The sequence below is a fragment of the Episyrphus balteatus genome, chromosome 4 (genome assembly GCF_945859705.1).
Source record: "Episyrphus balteatus chromosome 4, idEpiBalt1.1, whole genome shotgun sequence".
Lineage (NCBI taxonomy): Eukaryota > Metazoa > Arthropoda > Insecta > Diptera > Syrphidae > Episyrphus > Episyrphus balteatus.
Genome location: NC_079137.1, coordinates 44,217,483 through 44,240,828, shown reverse-complemented (window position 1 = coordinate 44,240,828; position 23,346 = coordinate 44,217,483). Strand labels below are relative to the sequence as shown.

General features: G+C 29.7%; 1 protein-coding gene across 7 annotated transcripts in view; it reads left to right on the top strand.

Annotated features, from left to right (window-relative positions):
• The window catches only part of LOC129920176 (atypical protein kinase C), a 90,011-nt gene that overhangs the window by 56,179 nt on the left and 10,486 nt on the right, over positions 1–23,346 (top strand). For 3 of the 7 annotated variants that reach the window (XM_056001402.1, XM_056001404.1, XM_056001403.1), the window contains 5 exons: positions 3,984–4,683; positions 21,248–21,298; positions 21,365–21,450; positions 21,504–22,457; positions 22,521–22,715. In XM_056001402.1, the coding sequence (XP_055857377.1) occupies positions 3,984–4,683; positions 21,248–21,298; positions 21,365–21,450; positions 21,504–22,457; positions 22,521–22,715 (1,986 nt within the window). Of the gene's footprint in view, positions 1–3,899; positions 4,684–21,247; positions 21,299–21,364; positions 21,451–21,503; positions 22,458–22,520; positions 22,716–23,346 lie in introns of those variants that run through there. The other 4 variants (XM_056001405.1, XM_056001409.1, XM_056001407.1 and 1 more) reach the window with 3 other exon arrangements.

The following is a 23,346-nucleotide window of genomic DNA, read 5'->3' as shown; positions in this document are numbered from 1 at the left end:
GGGACTTGAAACTTTGGGAATATTTTTTTTTATTTATTGCGAAACTTTTGAGCCCGTATGCGTATTTAAATTCAGCCATTTGCAATATAAGGGACACCCTAAGGTACATACATGTCATATGACAGAAAAATTATGTTGGATAACGAAAAACTTAATATAAACAAAGTATCTAATTTATATAACCAATTTTGTGGCTTGACATGATTAGTTTTTATGTTTTTATACTTGTGGTATGTGTAATATACTGGGGTGATTATGTGTTGGATTCGTAAGGGTAGATGGAATTTAAGGTTTAGATTAAGAATATTTTGAACAGTTATACTCCTAATAAAGAATATATTGTTTTTATGTTGAAATAGTTTTATTTACATATAATGTATACATTGCTCTAAACTTTTTTGTACAAAACGTTGGAATTTTTCTTGCAGGCAACAGTAATTAAGAGAATAAATCCCATTTGTTCGACCGAAAGCTAAATAAAATTCTTTTGAAAAATAAAAGCAATTTTTGAAGGCTCAGATAATTCAGTACTTTTTTTTTTACTTTCGTTTAGAAAAATTACACACAAATTTTTAAAAAATGAGGAAATCTTATAATAGTTATAATTGTGACCTCAAATTCAATACCAACATTTTTTTTTGTAAATTTTTTTTTTCTGTTACAGAAAATATTATTTTCAATAACATTCAAATTGAATTTATAAATTTTGAAAAGAAATTTTGTAGCAACCAACAATGGTAACGGTTTCACGAATCAAATATCATTGTAATTTTTTTTTGACATTTTTGATAGCTGTGCTGATGTGAACGTCTTAAATTTTTAACTTAGTAACATTCTCATAAATGGAATGAATGTGTAAAATACTTTATCCAATTGAAATTTGTAAAGTTAGAGCCTAGAATCCCCTCTGTCAGGTTTGATTGTGAAATTTTTGAAATCTTCTATTTCGGTCACATTTTTAAAAATTTAATTTTCTCATTTTTTTTAAGAGGTAATTATTTTTTGCAAAGTTCATTGATTTTGGAAAATTGAGCATCTAGTTTTTTTTATTTTTAGAAAAAAAAAAAATAAAATAAAATGATCTTTTTTTTTCGAATGCTGATTCCGAATCGGAAGACAAAATTCAATAAAAATAGGTCAACTTCCCGTTTTTTGGGTCCATTTATTGTTATTGAAAAATATAAAATTTTAAACTTTATGTGAGAAATTGTCAAACGAATTTTAAAATATATTTGTTTTAAAAATTTATCTTGAAAATTTATTATAAGAAATTGTCTTAGATTTAAAAAAGTGTGGCTATTATTATTTTGAAAATTTTTAAAAACATAAGAAGAGAAAAACAGAGATTGGTTCTTCCAGACCACTGTTAACAAATATTGTTATAGATTACAGAAACATATATAATTTTTTTTTGTACATCGTTTGTTTTTTAAGAAAAATTATGGTTATAAATTTTAGCCACCGTTATAACTTTAACTTGAAAATCAAATAAACCATTTTTTTGTTACAAGAGATGCCAAAACTTATGAATTAATTTCAATAAAAGGAAAAAATTAAAATGAAATTCCATTATTTTTCGTTTTTAAGATCCTTATTGACCGCAAAATAGAAATAAAATTAAAACATACCTACCTAATAAAATAAAATTAAAAAAAAAAGAAACTTTTGATTTTAAATGAAAACAATTTTAAATTTAATTTAAATCAAATGCATTTCGGTTCTAAACAGTGAAACCATTTTCAGCGAACGACACTTTTTTACATCATCTCTTTAGAAAGTTTTGAATGGTTAAAATAGATAATGGTCACCTACTAATATTTAACGTGTCATCTCTTCTTTTGAGATTAATAAATTTACTACTCAAAAACTGAAGAAAAAAAAAACACAATAAACTTTAAAAAATTATCTCTTCAAAACCTAACCATTATCATTTCATTGGTACGGTTTTCATGTGTGTAACACTGAGTTACTTTTGATTAAAAGTTGAAAGAACCTGACATAAAACAAAAACCCAGTGACAACAATAAAAACAAAAAAATATGAACAGAAGGCTGTTGGGTTAAAAATGGCATTTTTTTAGATTTCCTGCAAAAAAAAGGCCTCTATCGAAAGAAAGTTGAATTTAATAAAGTAATAAAAATTGAAAAAAAAAAAAAAATATATATATTTTTTTCGTAGGTCTTTCTTCAATATACTCAATTCGTACTAGTCGACGTTTCGGGTATGCTTATACCGTTCTTCAGGACTAATATTTGTGAAATAAGGTCCATTTTCTTCACTAGGAGTTGAAAATAACTTGAGAATTTTTAATATAAAAATTCTCAAGTTTCTAACTTCTTGGAAAGTTGCTTTTTTTTTGTATTTAATATTTTAAAATTTCAACAATTGAAGTCTTGAAAAAGACTTTTGTTTTAGTAAAAGGACCCCGCACATTTTGTATGGGAAGTGGCCATCGGTGAAATTGTCTGAAATTTTAGTATGTTATTCTCTTGAAGCTCTTGATCAAAAGTCGATATGGGCATAGAGTAAAAAAATGGACAGTTTTTAAGATAACGGTTTTTTCTTTGACTATCTCAAACCTTTTATAAGGGATGGTAACTCCCTATATCGTGTTTTGCGTCATTTTTTAGTAGAGTTCATAGGTTTTTAGGGTCACTGAATCCAAATCCGAAGTCCATTTTGCCTCATCAGGTAAGGTTTTCAAGATAACCTCAAAAAATGTCACAGTCTCAAAAAAATTTTTTCTTTGATCTGGGAGTGCGACTATGTTTGATACATGATTTTTGGGTCGCTGAAACCAGATTCGAAGTCTATTTTATCCTATCACTTCGAGTTTTTGAGATAACCTCAAAAAAGTAACGAAAACCTTGTTTGAAGTTATCTCGAAAACCTGACGTGATAGGACAAAATAGACTTCGAATCTGGTTTCAGCGACCCAAAAAACATATATTTAATATAGTCGCACTCCCAGATCAAAACAAAAAAAATTTTTGAGGCTGTGACATTTTTTGAGGTTATCTTGAAAACCTTACCTGATGAGGCAAATTGGACTTCGGATTTGGATTCAGTGTCCCTAAAAACCTATGATTTCTACTAAAAAATGACGCAAAACACAATATATAGAGTTACTATCCCTTTTAAAAAGTTTGAGATAGTCATCGAAAAATATCCGTTATCTTAAAAACTGTCCATTTTTTTACTTTCTGCCCATATCGACTTTTGATCAAGAGCTTCAAGAGAACAACATACTAAAATTTCAGAAAATTTCACCGAGGGCCACTTCCCATACAAAATGTGCGGGGTCCTTTCAAACTAATAAAAATTGTATATATTTTAACACTTTTAGTCCAACTTATTTTTATAACTCAAAATATTGAGAAAAATGCCTAAAACCCGTTCCTGTTTTATCTTAATTTTCAAGTAAACTTATTTGGATTCGAAGTAAGATTTAATTTTATTTTAGCCATTATTTATTTCAATTTTCATAATTTTCTAAAAAAAAATATGGATCAATTTTAAATCAAATAGGTTGGTGAAAATTTTTCGATATTTGAAAATTTCAGTTTTTCATTCATTGGGAAAAAATTTTCCTAAGAGATTTCAGATAAGAACTATTTTATTTTGTTTGTTTAATTTAGGCCTCTTATTTGTATTTGTATTTGTATTTGTTATGAAATTTGAATTTTGTGGTATTAGGATTTTTGTGGGAAAAAACCTTCAATTCTCTTCTGCCCATAGAACTTGCTTTAAATTTAACCTAATTTTCTATTCAAATTAAAAAAAAAAATCTATTCCATGCTCATTTATTTCTCATATATTCTTCCTAATTTAAAAACATAATCAAAACTAGAAAAAAAAAAAAAACAAATCATAAATTTATTATATCACAATTTTCTGTGCATGGTCCATCATCTTTATAATCATGACTATCTCACCATATTATACCTGTGTGTGTACTATGTATCCCGCCAAACATTCTGTAGTCCAAATATTTCGGCCTGCAGGCAAATCAGCTTTCAGATATTTTATGTCGTGGCGCCACAGTTTCATCTATACAATCGGCAAACAACACACTCACCCGTGGCGTATCGTTACGTAGCGGAGGTGGTGGCCCAGGAGGTGGTGGAAGTCAAGGTGGAGGAGTAGGAGGCGGCAGCGGTTCCGTTGGCTGTCTACAGGGCAGTGGAAGTGTAGGAATGCTGCCCGGAGCAATCGATACCGGTGACTATGATGTGCCACATCCACATCCCTATACACACCACTACATGCAAACGTCATCCATAACTCCTCCGCACTCGGCCATGAGTTTGATTGGTTCACGCCCGGGCTCGGCCGGACCATGTCCCGGTCATGACTCTGGATCAGATTCCAGTGCTGGTGGTGGCTCGGTAATGGGTGGAAATATTTCGGCACAAATTGGCGGCGGAAGTGGCAGTTTGGGGCGCTGTTCGAGTCGTTGCAATGCCGATGATTCAGGTGGTGGCAGTGGCGGGGGTGCTGGCAGCACCTGCAGTGGCCATAATGGAGGTCGAAGCAGTGTTCTCGGAACTATACACAATGGGCATCATCAGTATCACCATGAGTGCATCCATTACGAGAGATTACCAATTCCGGTGCCTATACCAACGGTGCCAGTGTCACAGATGCATTCTGAGGAAGAAATTGAACCGGCTTATGCAACAGGTATTCTAATCTATACATATATTTTTGCATTTATATGAAATATTCAGATGCATTATTTTTGTATGTGTGATGCAATTTGTTCATTTTGTTTTTTTGATGTGGCGTTGTACAACATAGAAAATACATTATGTTTTTACAGGGTGTTTCAATAAAATTTAATTTGTATTTAAATTTTTTATTTGTTTTTTATTTTTACTTAAGTTTTTTTTTAGACAAAATTCCATTTTTTTTTACAAAAATTTGTACAGGTTTGGATATATGTATCCTCACTGCTTATCTAAATCAGGGTTGCAAAAAATCATTTTTTTTAATGGATTTGTTTTCCAATACAAATAAATAAACAATATTCATTGCAAATAAAAAATATATTTATGCAAATACAAATGTTTTACTTAAAAACATATATTTATTGAATCGGAAAAAAATTGCATTAAAAAAAATTATTCCAACTGAAAAATATTTGCATTAAAACAAAAATTTATTGCAAATAATATAAATTTGTGCAAAAAAAAAGTAATTGCAGCTGGAAAATATTTGCATTGAAAATAAAATTTTTATTGCATTAAAGAAATTTTCCGCATTGAAAAAAAAAAAATCAATGCAAAATGTGTGCATTAAATATTTTTTTTTTGTTAATATTCATCGAATTTTTTACAACTTTGACTATTTGGCATTTCATTGGCTTTTTCAACTATAAAATTGACCCGAATGTAAGGCCAAATAGTCAAAATTGTCAGAAACTCGATGAAAATGTTAAACAAAAAAAAAATATTATATGCACACTAGACTGGGCCAAAAAAATAAAATATTTTTTTTTTGAAAGTTACTTCGAAAATCTTGTTCAGGATGATGAAAAAAAAATTTGGTGAAAATTTGAGCCGTTAAAAAAAATTTTAAGAGGTCTATCATCGGTGTTTTTTATTTTTATACATGATATGATGTTTTACAACAGAACTGGTAGACGATCAAAGTAAAAAAAATTTCTGTCCATTTTTTCTTATATAAAATTAAATTTCCTACAAAAAAGATCTAATTGAAAGTTTTCGTCAGACGAGCCGTATTCGAGTAATTAAGTTTTTGAAATCGAAGTGTTTTTTCAATTTGACTGTTTTACTTTGGAATTTTGTGATGAGCAAATAAGTGAATAGAAAAATAAAACCACGACAGATTCTTATAGGAAATTTAATTCTCTACAAAAAAGGTCTCGTAGTAATTTTCCCTAAATTGAGTTCTAAAGAAGTTATTCACGATTTAAATCGAGAAAAAAATTAAAAAATCAATTTTCAATTTCAAAATTTTCTAATTCACTGAAAATCCAATATTTTCAAATTAGCAAGATGTTTTCTTGTAGGGACTTAAACGTTCTATAAAAAGTTTCCTGGCAGCAAATTAATTGCTTTAACCGTTAAGAAGATATTCGTATCAAAACCAATGACCACTGATTTCAATAGTTTTCTTATGACAAGTATGCATTGCGATTTGAATACGATTATCTTCTAAACGGTTAAAGCAATTAATTTGATGCCAAGGAACGTTTTATAGAACGTTTAAGTCCCTACAAGAAAACATCTTGCTAATTTGAAAATATTGGATTTTCAGTGAATTAGAAAATTTTGAAATTGAAAATTGATTTTTTAATTTTTTACTACAAGACCTTTTTTGTAGAGAATTAAATTTCCTATAAGAATCTGTCGTGGTTTTATTTTTTCTATTCACTTATTTGCTCATCACAAAATTCCAAAGTGAAACAGTCAAATTTAAAAAACACTTCGATTTAAAAAGCTTAATTACTCGAATACGGCTCGTCTGACGAAAATTTTCAATTAGATCTTTTTTGTAGGAAATTTAATTTTATATAAGAAAAAATGAACAGAAATTTTTTTTACTTTGATCGTCTAGCAGTTCTGTTGTAAAACATCATATCATGTATAAAAATAAAAAACACCGATGATAGACCTCTTAAAATTTTTTTTAACGGCTCAAATTTTCACCAAATTTTTTTTTCATCATCCTGAACAAGATTTTTGAAGTAACTTTCAAAAAAAAAAATATTTTATTTTTTTGGCCCAGTCTAATGCACACATTTTGCATTGAATATTTTTTCCCATGCAGAAATTTTTTTACTTGCAATAAAATTATTTTTTACTGCAAAATATTTTTAATTGCAATAAAAATTTTATTTTCAATGCAAATATTATTCAGTTGCAGTAACATTTTTTTTTTAATGCAAATTAATTTTTTGCATTTTTTTAATGCAAATATTTTTCATTTGCAATTAATTTTTTTATTTGGCGTTTCATTAGCCAAATAGTCAAAATTGTTAAAAACTCGACGAGAATGTTAAAAAAAAATATTTTATGTAAATAATTTGCATTGAATTTTTTTTCCCATGCAGAAATTTTTTTACTTGCAATAAAATTACTTTTTAATGCAAAATAAAATTTTTATTTTCAATGCAAATATTATTCAGTTGCAGTAATATTTTTTTTTAATGCAAATTTATTTTTTGCATTTTTTTCATTTGGAATTAAATTTTTTTTAATACAATATTTTTCTGTTGTAATACATTTTTTTGTAATGTAAATTTTTTTTCAGTTGCAATAAATATTTTTTTCAATTTCAAATGCATTGTTTTTCAATTTATATTTTTACAACTCTGATCTTAGTACAATAAAAAATGAATTAAGTTCTAGAAAAACCAGAAACACAAAAGCTGAAACTGACCATATTCGTTATTTTAGTTTTTTTGTACATACTTCAATATTAAAATTTATTTCAGGATTAAATAAAATTTCTTTTGACCAAATCCAAAAAGTCCTGCATTGAAAATGACAATATGACACACAAAATAAAGATATTTTGCATTCCCTTGTCCAGGAATATTATGCAACAATGTAATCCACTTACTTCAATTTCCAAGAAGAATGTGGCATACCTTAAGTTGAAAATTACAAAATAATTGACATAAAATGTGTCCATAATTCCTTATGCAATATAATTTAATTTTCAACAAACCACTTTGTGTATTCTAACTCTTACTTCTTTTTAACTATGTTTACCTCATTCTATCCACACAGATATATTTCTACAATATTAACCACTTTTCTAAGCTCTTTTTGTACACAACAACAACAACAAAAAATATAGAAAATAATAATAATCCTTTAATTTGTCTTTTGTAATTCCTTGCAAAATAAAGTCAGTTATTTTTTATTTAATAACTTTTTATCCTTTCCTTGGTTAAAATTTTTACTTTCAACTTTAATATAAGTACCATATCTCTCTTCTTACGATGGGGGTGATATAATGAACAGAAAGTATTTAACGTTAATCTTCATGTAACATAAGCGGATTAGGTCTTGCCACAGACCATACCACCTCAACGATCTACTAATATAGATTACAAAAAAAAAAGAAGCTTCTCTCAAACAAACATTAATTGTTACCAAGAATGAACTTAAAAGTCATTTTATAGCTCTATACTTTTCTATTACGACCCTCAAAAAAAAAAAAAAAAAAAAAAAAAAAAAAAAAAACAACCCTCATCCCCATTTCTAGACTTTTGTGTGTTACCTCTTGATTCATTTATCACTCACCTTGCCAGAGAATTAAGACAATAGAAAATTAAAAGAAAGCAAAGAAAAAAATAGGTATCAATTATAAATTCTATAAAATACAGGGTGTGTCAGACAGAAAAAGATATTTGATTAAATGACAAGGGTAAGTTTTAATTAAGTTGGCGGAAACAATTTTTTTTTTTTTCATATTGCAATAAAAACCGATTCATAATGTAAATTTAACTGATATTTTCGAATTTCGTTCGAAATTGAAAATTAATTGATAACAAAAAAGGTGTTCGATTTATATACCTTCAACTGTTCATAGTCAATGAAAAAAGTTCAGTAAATTAAAATTAAAATTGCTACAATAGGCTGTAAAATGTCTGATTTCAGCAAGACAGGGGAAATTCGGCTTTTGTGTCATAAGAGTTTTTCTTACTCAGATACCTTAAAACCTTTGTTTGTAAGGATATTACGCACAATTCTGTCTGTGTTTCTGTGTGTCTATCTCTATCTTGAGCTCAAGCCCAAATAAATGAAGCAATTTGGTTAAAACTGATCGAGTTTTGGAAAATACCCTAGGGGAGAAGTTACTGTATTATTTTTAGGGCCAAAATTAATATGACCAAAAAAAATCTCGTTTTTCTCAAAAACGGTTCTAACGATTTTGATAAAAAGAAATCTGTGAAATTTGGCAAATAAATGATTCTTTGAAATAAAAAATATTTTTGAGCTTCTATTAACAGAACAGAACCTTTTTCTTGATTTCTGACTTTCGCCTGAATACTTAACTGAACAACGTAAATTTCTATACGTAAGCGTTTGAGTAGTTATTATATTAAAATTTAAACAAAATAAAAATAAAATTTGGATTTAAAAAAAAAATAATTTAATTCTTTTTGAAAAATCGAATTAATACATACATTTTTTTTTTTTTTGAAGATTTTTAAAAAATGTAATATAATAACTAGAGATGCCGCGAACATTGATTTGGCCGAATACCGAATACCGAATATTCGGCCACGCTCCTCGGCCGAATACCGAATATTCGGCCGCCGAATATTCGGCCAAAGACACTCAGAAAAAAACGTTGGTAATTTAAAAAATTTTATACTTTGTCTCAAGAAAAGACGTGGCTTAAGAAATTCCCAACAACATCGTATTGTAACGATGAATAACTGAACTACTTTTAAGATAAATTTCTGAACACACTACCTACTACTGCAAAGGTAGACATCTGAAATCGAATTATATAATGAAGACTGTTCGCCAAGATCGAACGGCGGAGCCATACAAGTGGTGGTCAACACATACTACAAAATTTCCAATTTTGACAACATTTGCTAAAGTCTACCTTTCGTCTCCTGGGACAAGTTTTTACAGTGAAAGGCTATTCTCCGAAGGAGGAATAGTCTACGAAGATAAACGTAATCGTTTACCACCAACAAATGCGGAACAAATAGTTTTCATTCACCACAACTTGTCTCGGTAAATTATAAGTACTAAAATTACAATTTTTTAATAAAACACACATTTTGGTATAATAATTAATGTCTTTTTTCTTCTCCATTGAGTATTCGGTATTCGGCCGAATAGTTAAACTATTCGGCCGAATACCAGAAAAATAGGCCGAATACCGAATAGTGGCCGAATGTTCGCGGCATCTCTAATAATAACTAATAACATTATTAAATTCATAAAAAAAACAGCTCCTTTTTTTTTTTTTTAAATGCATTCTTCGAAAACGGTTCTATGATATTTTTTTCTAAATCCTGTTGACAATACATATTCAAAAAAATCTAGCTTTGATTTTAATGCTTAAGATTTTTTAACTGCTTGTTACTTATTTTTCTAATAAAGAACTAAGCCAATTGCTATGTTTTTGAAGTATTCGATATTAATTTTCTTCAGTTTTCAGCCAACATTACACTGATCAATGTTCGCTTTATACAAATGCTTTTTCTTCTTCTGTTTCACGTCTTAGATCTGCTCTTTTACATCGAGTTTTCCAGTTATTCTCGTTGTTTTTAATTTCGAATTTCATAAATATTATGGCTAAATGGCAATTTCGAGATGTGACCTCGATAATGTTAGGTAAGTTTAAGGTTTTTGTATAGGCAAAGACTTTTAATTTTTAATTTGAGGAAATCTAAAGCTGACCAACTCTCGAGTTGAAAATCGAAGGTTAAAAACGTCAACTTTTAGTGAATAAAATCAAATTCAGAAGTTGAAGATAAAAATCCTGAAGTTGTGTTTAACTTCGAGTGAAAAAAATGGCCCTAAATATACTGATTGGTCGAGAATTTGCATTTTTAACTATTATACCAAAATACATTTTGATGTTTGATTTTAAGGATACCTAAAGTATATAAATAAATGGCATTTGAAAGAACGCAAATAAAAAAACATCTGTACAAATTTCAATTCAATCTGCCCACTCTTTTAGGATTTGTATCGATAAATTAAATGGACACGAAAATTATAATCACTATATAGACCAACTATAATTTAAAAAAAAAATCTTTAACTTATTTAAATTTTTAGTCCAAAATTTCTTCTACAAAAAAAAAGAACCTTAAAACTACATAAACTTCTTCTCCATATTTTCTGTTAAATTTCTGTTTTCATAAAAGTGTATTATTAAACTCTTAATTACCAATAGGACTTAATTATATCTTAATATCCAGGACAAGCCTTCAACAAAAAAAAAAAAAAACCGTAACCGTAGTCGTCCCGTCAGTAAATAAATCGATTAAAATTTCATAGATTTCAATTAAATTAAATTACAAAAACGCCTGACTGCTTCCTATGTGCCACAACAAATCACGGTCATTATTATTTAGCTTAACGACCTTAAGCTTTCGATATATTACAAAGCCTTATTCTTAACTCTGTTAAAGTATATAGAGTGTCACAAATTGGTAACACCCACTCTTTTAGTACAAAAAAAAAATTCCTTTTACTTTTTTTTTTCTTCTTCTCCAATGTTTATATGTTTGTGTGCATTTGATAAGTTAACAAAAAAAAAAAAGAAAAACCACACACCAAGTTGAAAAAAAAGGAAAAAAAAATAATCAGATTAGGTTATAATCGTAATTACCTCGTTCCACCATCTCTGATATTTCCTCCCTATAAACAAAAACACACCACAGTGCACCTAGTTTGGTTGTTAGCGTCACCTTCTATACCTTTTCTATAATACTACATACTACTAAGTGGTATCGATTGTTATTTTATTTTTCCATCGTCCATTACTCACAAATTCCATTGAAAACTGGGTTCTTTGGCTGTGTTATCAGAATATTTACACCACTTGCCTTTTTTGCTTTATCATTTTTTTTTTTTTTTTTTTTTTTGTTAAGGTTTCGATAAAGATAATTAAGTTGAACGGCATACAAGAGAACCTTTTCATATATGAAGTGGGGTATAGATACCCGGTCTACGGAATTTCACCATTCAATACTTAGTAAAATAAATCGAAAATTAGAAAGAATCCTGGCTGAATAAATGTTAGAAAGTTTGAAAAAAAAAAAACTACAAAATTATATTAAGGTTTGCAAACTTAAAAATTGGTCAGTTTGCGATTCATCCATAATTTCAAAAGTTGAATGTTTTCAAATTAATTCTGCGTTGAAATTTTTAAAAGCCTAATTTTTCAGTCTCATCAGGATATTCAGTTGGATATTCCAACAGAATAGCCTTGTTGAACATAGTGATATCATACATATCTCTTCAGTCAGGATTATAAACTTATTTTATATTTTTTGTTAATAAATTTGCATTTTCTCTATATGGCCTCATTTTGACCTGACTATGGCCCTGAATCGATTAAAAAGTGAGTTGCACGCAATACGTGTATACAACTTCCAAAATGTTCATATTTTTTTCTTTTATTTTAACGACATGTTTCAAAAACCCGTTATTAAAAAAACGATTTTCTGATTTGTTTTTTTTTTTTTTTTTTTATAAAAATGCATTGCAATAGATGAAATTAAGAGAAGTATTTACTTTTTTTTGAGCTCAATTTCGTTTTAAATTTTTATTTTTTTTTTTTTATTGTAAAACATATTTTGTGTTAATTTTTTGTTTGAGATTTCCCCAGCCTTTAAGAAAGTATGTACTACAGAACCTAAAGTGTGCTTAAAGCACTGGGTTCTATGTAGTAGTATCATTAAAACACATTTTTCAAAATATTAATGTTATTCAAAAAACACATTATTTTTGGTGTCAATTGAAAGTAGATATTTCTTTACTGAACAAGAATAATGTTCTTGCACGAAGAAAAAAGTGTCACCTTAAAATAAGATGATGCGCTCATTAAATTTCACAACTTTAAAATAAGGTGATATCCGCTTAAAATAAGGTGATTCCACTTAAACTCAGTTAAATTTAATGTGAACTTCATCTTATTTTAATGTAAATGTTCATCTTAAAAAAAACGACCAAAAATATAAATTTTATATTTACAGTCACACTTTAGCCTTACTTGCAGTTTATCATACACATTTTCAACAGTGAGATAGCACAGTGGTAAGGCACTGGCCTAGTAACCTAACAGTTGTAGGTTCGATCCCCGGTGGCTGCCAGTTTTTTTTTTTTTAATTGCGCATTCAAAAAATTAATTTGACTTGTCACCTTAATTTAAGGTGAAAGTCATCTTAGCAAAAACCATGCAGAAATCCGCTTAAATTAAGGTGCGATCCACTTAATTTTATGTGGTCTGTTTTCTCCGATGTTTTCTCCCTCTCAAACTGTGGAGATAGGATCCGGACCATTTGGCTGCAGATTTTTCGTTCATTCGGTCGATTTGACCGAGTCAATGTAGTCTGTGTTTTTTTAAGTGTCTTGGTACAGTTCATTAATGTACCTTCTTCTCCATACACACTTTGTTAAATAGATGAAAGATAACTAATAATTGAGTTGGATATTTGAAAGTGGTATAAGTCACATGTTGCATTCTTATCAAAAATTATCAATTTATTCAATCAAAGGCAACAAATTTTTCGTTCAACTATCACATGTATTGGCTGCAATATTTCGTTTAGTAAAGAGATTCCTTTTTATTGAATGTCAAATTAATGTTTTTTTTTTTTTTATAATAATTACGATAACCTAATAATTACGGTCCACAAAATGTGCTTCATCAGCTGGCGTTGTGAACTTTTGGCAAAGCTAAGTAAATTTTTCAACTAGTATGGTTTATGAAAAACTATATATATATAATAAGATATAAAGTACCTACTTTGATTTGTTTTATTAAGATATATTTTATAAATTATTTAAAACAAAAAATTTAATTAAAGTTGGTAGGTATGCCATTTTGTAGTAATTATTTATCAACATTTCAACAAAAAATCCAATGCTGTCTTTTCCAAAATTTGATTTAAACAAAATTGGTAATAACATTTGAATTTTTTCATCAAAATCCTTTGAGTCGTTTTTAAGAAAATTTAACTTTTCCAAAATTGGTATATGAGAGGTACTTTTATTTTTGGTCTTTAACAAATAATTCCAAAAACCCCTCTACTCAAATAACGCTAAATTCCAAGTTTGATTTTTACTGACCCATCCGTTAGACTGTAGGTTTAAATACTAACAGACATACAGAAATAGGACAGAAGCACAGGGTATTTTTATACTTTAAATTTATTTAAAGGGACAATAAAATGCAAAGAAAGTTCTGTAATAATTTTTGTGATTTATCGCCCAATTTTCATCTTATTTGACTGTGCTAGTACAGCTTTAATGAAATCGAGAAATTTTCTTTCTGATTAAAGTTTAAATCCAGTTCGAGATGAAATTTCACTCATTTTTTTCCATTTCTGAGAACAATTGAATGCTGGTGTCTTTGCATTTACTTTTACTAGGAGTTTTAATACCTTCTCCACCTAAATATTTCTTTTAGTCCCAATTATGTGTTCTGGTTTTTGTTTTCTTTTTGTTTTCTTTTTGTTATTATTATTAAAAATTTATGGATATGAGATAAAAGGGTGATATGTAGTATATTTAGCAGAGTCAGTGATAAGACGTATAATCTCGTTAGTGTTCGACTTTCGTATATAACGTCTGAAATTCGATTTGGTTATTTATTAAAAATTCTTAAAATAATGTTTCTATAAATGAGTATAGTGTACTTATCAAAAGCTTCTGTGCTTTTTTGTTTGCTATCTACTTATCTTATTTATGACTCAAGAGAATCGAAATGTTTTTTCCATTTCTTTTGGTGAAATTCACCTTACCCGTGAGAAGAGGCATATAATTTTTGTTTTTAATCTTTTTTTTTTTCTACCCGGTCTATCTATCGCTCGCATACTACTCTGCCAATCGAGTTGACAGTATCCCCTAAAAAAATTAACTAGTCACAAGTGAAAAAAAGTATTCATAAACACCTACCTACCACCACCCAACAAAAAAAAAGAATAGAACAATAATGAAACAACGCCTCTAAGTTTTAGATAGCGAACATAAAAAAAAACAACACGGGTTCCCGAAAAAAAAAGTTGTGGTGCGGCGCTAGTGTCTACCTTAAAAAAAAGGCAAACGAAACGAAAAAAAAAAAAAACGAAAAGCAGAGCACATACAAGTTCAACATATGAATGGATGGTTACTCTTATCCAGTGTTCATGTTGAGCGGGATTTGTGAAACTGCCTACTTCTATGGATCGCACCTATCGTTGTTCTCCATCGGTGGCAGCAGTGGCGTTGCAAGTTAGTAGATATTTCCATCTCTTCTATAGTGTGTTGTGACACATGTCGTAATATAGATTCGTTTTTTTCTATTTTTTGTATCTCTAAAACCCTGTTATCTATCTTTTTTGTTTTTTTTGTCAATGTCGTTATTTTCATCTATAATCCTCCAGAGTGATAAAAACAAAAAATTGTATCTACAAGTATAAAGTGGCAATGTTCAACAATATAAAAAAAAACAACAAAACAAATATAATAATGTCATAGTTTATATTTTTTTTGGTAACAGTTATTGGCTATGTTAAAAAATGTAATTTCATTTTGGTGGCAATATGTTATAGATACAATATCTTTGAGATGTGTCTTTTGATATTATTTTATATCCAATCCATAGATATTTATGTGTTCAACATGATTAGTTTTCCCGAGACATAAAATTGTGGTGTATATTCATTTTTAGGTCAAATTTTATGGCCATAATATTACACTTTTTTTTGCCTCCTCTTCTTCGGTCTATGTACGGCGAAAAAATAGGAACAGCGCAAAGAATACGGCGGTAATTAGGGTGAGGGTGGTAAAGGCGAGTGCAACGCAAGAAAAAAAAAACAATACAACTCACGTCCCGATATACCTACCTTTTTTTTGTATTATTTTGTATCAAAAGTGTATGGTGTTAGTGGTAATCTGATGGCCGCCATAATTACGGTTCATCGCTGTATTGGTGGGTTTTTCGAAATGATTCTATAATTTGATAAATAATGTGCCTATAACTAAAATAAGAGTGATTTATATACAACAACCATTGACACATTATTTATTTTTATAATTTTTTTTTTTCTTTTCTTTTAATTTGATTTCAATCGATAAACCTTTACCTATATTGAAATCAGTTCAAGTCTGTTTTGTGTGAAATCAAAAGTGGTTTTTTTCGTAACATTATTTTGAAGAGGAAAAGTGACTGGAGAGAATAATGTGGCATGGAAGACCAGAAATTTTAAGTAAAGTGTTGATATAAAGTGATAGACAAAGATAATGATAGGAAAAGTGTACGACTGTTGTTATTAGGATGTTTTTTTTTCCAGTATTTCAGTATCACAAAATAGTTAATAGTGCATGTAATAATATTTTGACATGCAACGTTCCAGGTTATAGGAAAAATTACGTAGTTTTTTTGAGATAAGATTGTAGCGGATGATGATGATGAACTTTGATTTTTTTTTTTTACTTTTAAGAAACATTCTATTATTATTATTATTATTGTGATGCGATAAGAGATTCTCTCATAATTAAATGAACTCGAATTAAGAAAGGGGTTAAAAAAGGTATCTCTTGCACAAAAAAAAAAAAAAAAAACAAACATGACTTTCAAAAAAGCTTTTTGCATCATTTAAGATTTATTCTAATCTTTAATCATTTGATGAAAGATGATTTTAATAAAAACATCATCAGTTGTAGATAGTTGTCTTAGAGATTTCTAACTAATTGTTTGTTTGTTACTGATTTTGTCATTTTTTTTTTTAATCAATTTAATTAAAGATACAAATTTTAATAATGATAAGTGTTTGACAAGTTTTTAATTTCATTTGTTTACCTTATTTGAAAATTTGTGACGTAGTTATTAAAAAAAATAACAATTTTTGAATACCTTCATATTGAGGGTAGTTTTGGATAAAATGAGGCGGAAAAAATCTTTTAAATGTATGTTTTGAGTTTTAAGGAAAAAAAAAATGGAAACAGTTATTAAAAAAAATATACAAAACTACACTGTTGGTTTTAAAACTGAAAATCTGTTGATTACTTTGTTAGAAAATCAAATTAAACAGTGAGCAAATTCAGTACTTAATATTAACATTTACAAAGGCGGCGAATTATCAAAAAAGCGATTGTGTACATAATTTTTGGCGGATTTGTTTTGTTAACTTTTTGGTTAGTGCGTTTTGATAAGATCGTATAATAATTAAGCCCTAATTATTGACACAGCAAAATGTGTTTGTAATGTGTTAATTAGCAATATTTGACTTATAATACCGATTCCGTTGTAGTTTAAAATAAAAAAATTATTTAAGAGTTGAATTCACTGCAAAGATGCGAAACGAAATTTATGTAAAATTCACTAAAGAATTTTTTTTTTTAGATTTTTTATTTTGTGTTAGCAGCATACCACTTAGCAGTTAAACAATCAGCCCTATTAATCCAGTCAAATAAGAGTTTAACCTCGGAATGAATGCTAATACCTTTGTTTTGGCATTTAATAACATACCTCAAATGTCTAGAAAAATCTCATGTCCGCAAGTCTCGATTTTCAAGGTCAAAGCGCGAAATGGAGATTTTCAAAATTAGCAGAAACAGACGATGGTACATGGTTTCAAGGTATTTTGTAATGCTGATTCCAACAAATCTAAAATCAAGGCAATCTGACATCTCTGAAAAAAGTTATACCTGTTTTTTCATCTATCAATTCATATTATTATAACAGTTGCAAACTTACTACCGAAAAACCCTTAAAAGTTATGGTAGATGAATCAAATTTTGCATGAAGGTTTTCATATCCATTATCATTAACCCTCTTTAGGCACATACTTTTTATACTTTTTCATGGCGCTAGAACTTTTATCGGTCTCACTATTTTATGAAGAGTCATATATGAAATTGATGTAGAATTTTCCGAGGAATTCGAATACTCTATTCGCAATTCCAAAAAAATGTATTTTCACCCTTATAAAGACACTTTTCTGTGACCACTTTTCATTTTTGTCCAGCCAAATTCGCACCCGTGTGCCGACAGAGGGTTAAGAATCAAAAGAATGCAATGAAAAAAACATTCATATCTATGAAAAAATGGTATTTTTTGAGAAAAGGGAAAATTTCGGGATATGCACTTAAAACATCCTGGTACAATCTTGGAATTTGTGCTAATAGGTTAATTTTTTTGTTTCTATCTTTGTTTGGATATTCTATAACTTATGTCAGAAATCTTAAAAAAAATCTCATATCTTATGTTTTGTAAATAGTTTTCTTTTGTTCACCAAATAATGAAACCAGTTCATATTTCAAGATTATTTTATGAACACTGACTATAAAGTTAATTTTACATTTGAAGTAATTTTGCAATTTTCAGGGCTTTTCAGTTATTTTAACTTTTAAACCGGAGCTTTTGATACTTTCTTATATTTATTTAGAGTTTTTTTTTTTACTGTGAGCATAATTTTGTTTTAGATGAAATAGTTGTTGGCTCACAAAAAAAACACTTTATAATTTCAAATCAATCAAGCTTTTACAGCTTAATTGACTGTAGGTACTATGTTCATGTTTTCTGTTTCCTTTTATAATAAATATAATGTTGATAGAAAAAAGAGAACATAATCGTTCCTCCGAAACAGCATAGAAAACCATTAAAAACAGGTAAAAGTGAACATTTAAGATATATTTCCGTCCAACTACACGTTACAGAACCTTTGAAAGTGAGAAACAATAAACAGCTTTTAGAGTCATGATTATTTATAGATAGTTTGCTTTTTCATAACAACTCTGTTACAAGTTCATAAATCATAATTTTCTATCTCTTGTAGAGAAAATAACGTTTTTAACTGCTTTCAATAAATCTTGGTAGAAATTGTTATCAATTTAAACTTACCGGTGCCCTAATTTCTGTGTACTAAAAATAACCCTTCTCTCTAATTATGCTCTTAAATTTTACTTGTTCGTTCTCTTTTGTTCTTCCTTTACTTTCCAGTTTCCACTAATCACTTTTCTTCTAACGTTAATAATAATTCCTTATAATCAAAACTAAACAATTTACTAAAGTCTTTCAATGGCTCCCTTTTTATTTTTTTAATTTTCTCTTTCTTGAAAATCTATACCACGGCTGTGTCTAAGTAATTTATCATTATTTTAAAACAAACACAATTTAACGCACAAACGAATATTTATAATTATAAAGATCTAAGGGTGGTGGTACAGTATAGTTTAACACCCTATGAAATGTCTCACTTCCTTTTCTATTAACGAACGAATGAACACAAACGGACAAACGAACGAAAGAACTAACCATCATTCCACAAAGAACGGAACAAGCACCAGCAACAGCAGCAGCAGTAGTAGGAGCAGCAATATAGCAAACGCTTTCTCTCATTATAATCGTTGTTTTGTTTTCATCATCATCATCAACATCACCATCATAATCATCGCCATCGTCATCATCATTGTTTTTGTTCTTGTTTTTGTTTTAATACGGAAGTTAGCAAATTGGTTTGATGAGGCTTCCGGGCTTAATTGACTTTGAAGCAAGAAAACTTAAAAGCATAATGCGTAACTTAAATCACTTTTATAATGTTATCGATATGAAAAATAGATACAGGATGTTAAAAAGGTGGAGGAAATATACCTATCTTCTATACCCTACATATTTATTGGAGAAATATCTAAAATATAACAATGACGTATACGACGATGATAGACGAAGAGAGATATTAATATCCTGCGAAATATTTATTTTAGTCTATTGGAATAGAATGGACTTTTAGTATCAAGTGTGTGTAGAAGAAACAATCGATAAGTAGGTTTCCTGTTTACATATAGGAAAATACAAATTCTGAATCACTTTTACCCAGAAGCACTCCAATTTCTATAACTGGTATTATTATATAACTTGATTGCATTTGATTTGACGTCTAAAAATGGAAAACCTGGTGATATAGTCTTCACATTAGTCTCAAGTACAGTATATTTTATTCAAAAAGGAATTTGATCTCCTTGCAAGAAAGTATCAGTTAACTTAAATCAATAGAAATCAAAGAAAAATATGTATGTTCATGTAGCCAGCCGACTGCTGATACGATTTCCAGCTGATAACTAAAAACACACCTCCAAGTAATAAGATCCTGCTCTTATTTCATTCGATAGAATCCGCTACGTTACTTTCAGAAATTACTTTTTAATAATCGAAAATAATTGTGTGGCCCTAAAAGCCAATATACATAATTCCAACCTTTGATTAAATCATTCACCTTTAATATTGTGAAGAAAGAATTTTTCTCTTAGAATTCACACTTTTAGCCTATACCTACTTGAAATCCGAACAAAAAAAAAAAACAAACTTGAAATCTAAAAACTCATTCTAAAGTTTCTGCGGAATCCACGTAAAAATTTTAACTTGAACACATTTCATGATTATGATTTTGACCCGGGGACCGTTTTTTCAAAGCAGATTTATCGTTATTATGTCGCTTGGTCTGATATATTGTACCTTCTTTAATTGTTTAAATGCTTTCACTTCTCGATATGCTTTGCTTCGCGAATTGCTCTTGTGAATCGAACACCTTGTCTTGCAAAAGCAGATCCGTTTTTGTCCACTTTCCTCTTTTTTCCTTTGAAAGCATCTTTATTACCTAGAATCCATTGTGTGTAGAATCCATTGTTAATGTGGACACCCCATTTTTTATGATCGATTAGCAAAATTCCTTTTGTATACCAAAAACGTTTTTCCAGAGACAATCATCTTCAATTGACTCTCTGACAGTGCCAGTGTTTTTCCAAGAGTCCTTAAAAGCAATGGACATTCATCCAGAATAATTTGGAGTAGTTTGTCTTCTTAGTCAGGACCTTAATCAACACCACAAAATCAATTTTATCTATAAATTAATATTGCCTCAATAATAATGACCCGTTTTTAACCAACTTGGTAAAATTTGGCCTGATAAATGTTCAAATGTTTTTTATCCCCCTCGTAGTTATGCATTATTAAGAATATAACCTTATCCATATTAGACCATGAAAATTCTAAAATTATAAATTTTCTTTGAAAATGTTTGGAAAATCTCAAAAAAACTGAACTGAACATAAATTTGCTAGTCCCGACCTAACAAATTCTGTTTTCCTGTGTTTTTAACACCAAAAACTTTTTCGTAAGTTTATGGCAACGACTTCTTACCTTTAACATTCACTTCTCACAGAAAATTGCATTTTTAGTTATAACTAAGCTTATTCTCAAAAACCAGGTTTTCCACTTAGAGCACTGAAAGAAACCTACAAAAAGTCGAAAGATCGTACAGTTTGTTAGCTCAACAAATAAATATTTAGATCTTGAGATTGCTCTGATAATAACTAATAATATCTAAAAAAATAACATGCCAGTATTGAAGAAAAATGTAGGCTTATTAATCTCAAATATTTTCGACAACCCATTCAAACTTAATCACATGACGAACTTCTTTACTACCCCTTGTGCGACATTAAAGCTTTTTATTTATTTAAACAAAAAATAAACTTGCAATTTAATTTATTTTTACTATAATTTTGTTTATTTTTTTCGATTACAGTTTTTCCAAATGTTCCATCAGCGCCAGGAATGTCATGCGTTGGTGAAGACCGTACGTATCTTTTTTTTCCTCACTTCAAAAACTCGATTTTTAACCAATATCATTTATTTCTTATAGGAAGCATCTACAGACGAGGAGCTAGAAGATGGCGTAAACTATATCGCATCAATGGACATATTTTCCAAGCCAAACGCTTCAATAGAGTATGACTTGTTTTATAATCTCATCCTTTTTTTAATCATCATTCTTTTTTTAGCGCGCATTCTGTGCCTATTGCCAAGATCGCATCTGGGGTCTTGGACGTCAAGGCTTCAAGTGCATTCAATGTAAATTGCTTGTTCACAAGAAATGCCACAAACTGGTACAGAAACACTGTACCAATGAGCACGTAGAACCATTGGTCAAAGAACGCGACGACTTAAATGCCGATGCTGGTCTACCTGAGGTATTACCACCAATACCCGATTATCCGCCAGCCGTACTACCCGATCCGTGTGACTCAGTGGCCGTAGAAGCCGTCCAAAATATGGAGGAACAACTTGAGCCGGGCACCCAAAGGCAATACTCACTCAATGATTTCGAATTGATTCGAGTCATCGGACGTGGCAGCTATGCCAAAGTGCTAATGGTCGAGTTGAAAAAGACACGACGCATCTATGCAATGAAAGTGATCAAAAAAGCATTGGTCACCGACGACGAAGACATTGATTGGGTGCAAACGGAGAAGCATGTCTTTGAGACAGCATCAAATCATCCATTTTTAGTTGGTCTGCATTCATGTTTCCAGACTCCGTCACGTTTGTTCTTTGTTATTGAGTTTGTTCGTGGTGGCGATTTGATGTTCCACATGCAACGGCAACGACGGTTGCCCGAAGAACATGCTAGATTTTATGCGGCTGAGATTAGTTTGGCATTGAATTTCCTCCATGAGAAGGGAATTATCTATCGTGATTTGAAGCTTGATAATGTGCTGCTCGATCATGAGGGTCATATTAAGCTAACTGACTATGGCATGTGCAAGGAGGGCATACGGCCTGGTGACACAACATCCACATTCTGTGGAACGCCAAACTATATTGCTCCAGAGATACTGAGAGGCGAGGATTATGGATTCTCTGTCGATTGGTGGGCGCTGGGAGTGTTGCTCTATGAAATGCTAGCCGGACGCAGTCCGTTTGACATTGCTGGCGCTTCTGAGAATCCCGATCAAGTAAATTTATTTATTTAATAGTTTTGGAATTTATTTAAATTTGTTTTTTTTTGTGCCTTTTAGAACACAGAAGACTACCTATTTCAAGTTATATTGGAAAAAACCATTCGTATACCACGTTCGTTAAGTGTGAAGGCCGCATCGGTTCTTAAAGGTTTCCTGAATAAAAATCCAGCCGATCGTCTTGGCTGTCATCGTGAATCGGCCTTCATGGATATTGTCAATCATCCATTCTTTAAGAGTATTGACTGGGAAATGGTAAGGATGTCGATTTAGGTTTCTAGTTTTTTTGTTTCTGTTTTTGAGGTCTTTTTCTCCTCTCCCCAAAAATAACAAACACACATACTCTGATATGCACGATTTAATTTTAATTTTTGTGATTAATATAAATTAAAGGAATCAACACTTAAGATTAGGTTAGGATTTTTTTCCATCCACTCTCTCCCTTTCCAACAGTGTGTGTCGAAACAACGGAAAATTTGAATTTCCCATTCATAAAAAAATATTTATTAAAACAAATAGTAACGGAGATTTTTGTCCAATAGAATGCAAAAACAGCATAAATCCACAATGGGTCTATTTGCATGCGAGTAAAATAAAATACAAGGAATACGTTCCACAAATGATTTCTTTCCTTAAAAATTTATTAACTTCAATTTTTGTTTGTTTTTTTCGTTTTCTTATAAAACCAGCTTTTTCCCTTCCTTAAGACAATTAAGTATACGATCCACATATGATCCAAGATCCTTCCGCCGATTAACTATTATTTTGTTTAAATTTTATTTAAAAATAAAACATTTATTTTCAATCAGCAATGCCTGAAGAAAAAAAAATTAAGTAACGATATTCCACAAAGTTCCACATGTTCATAAATTAATTTTATTCTTCT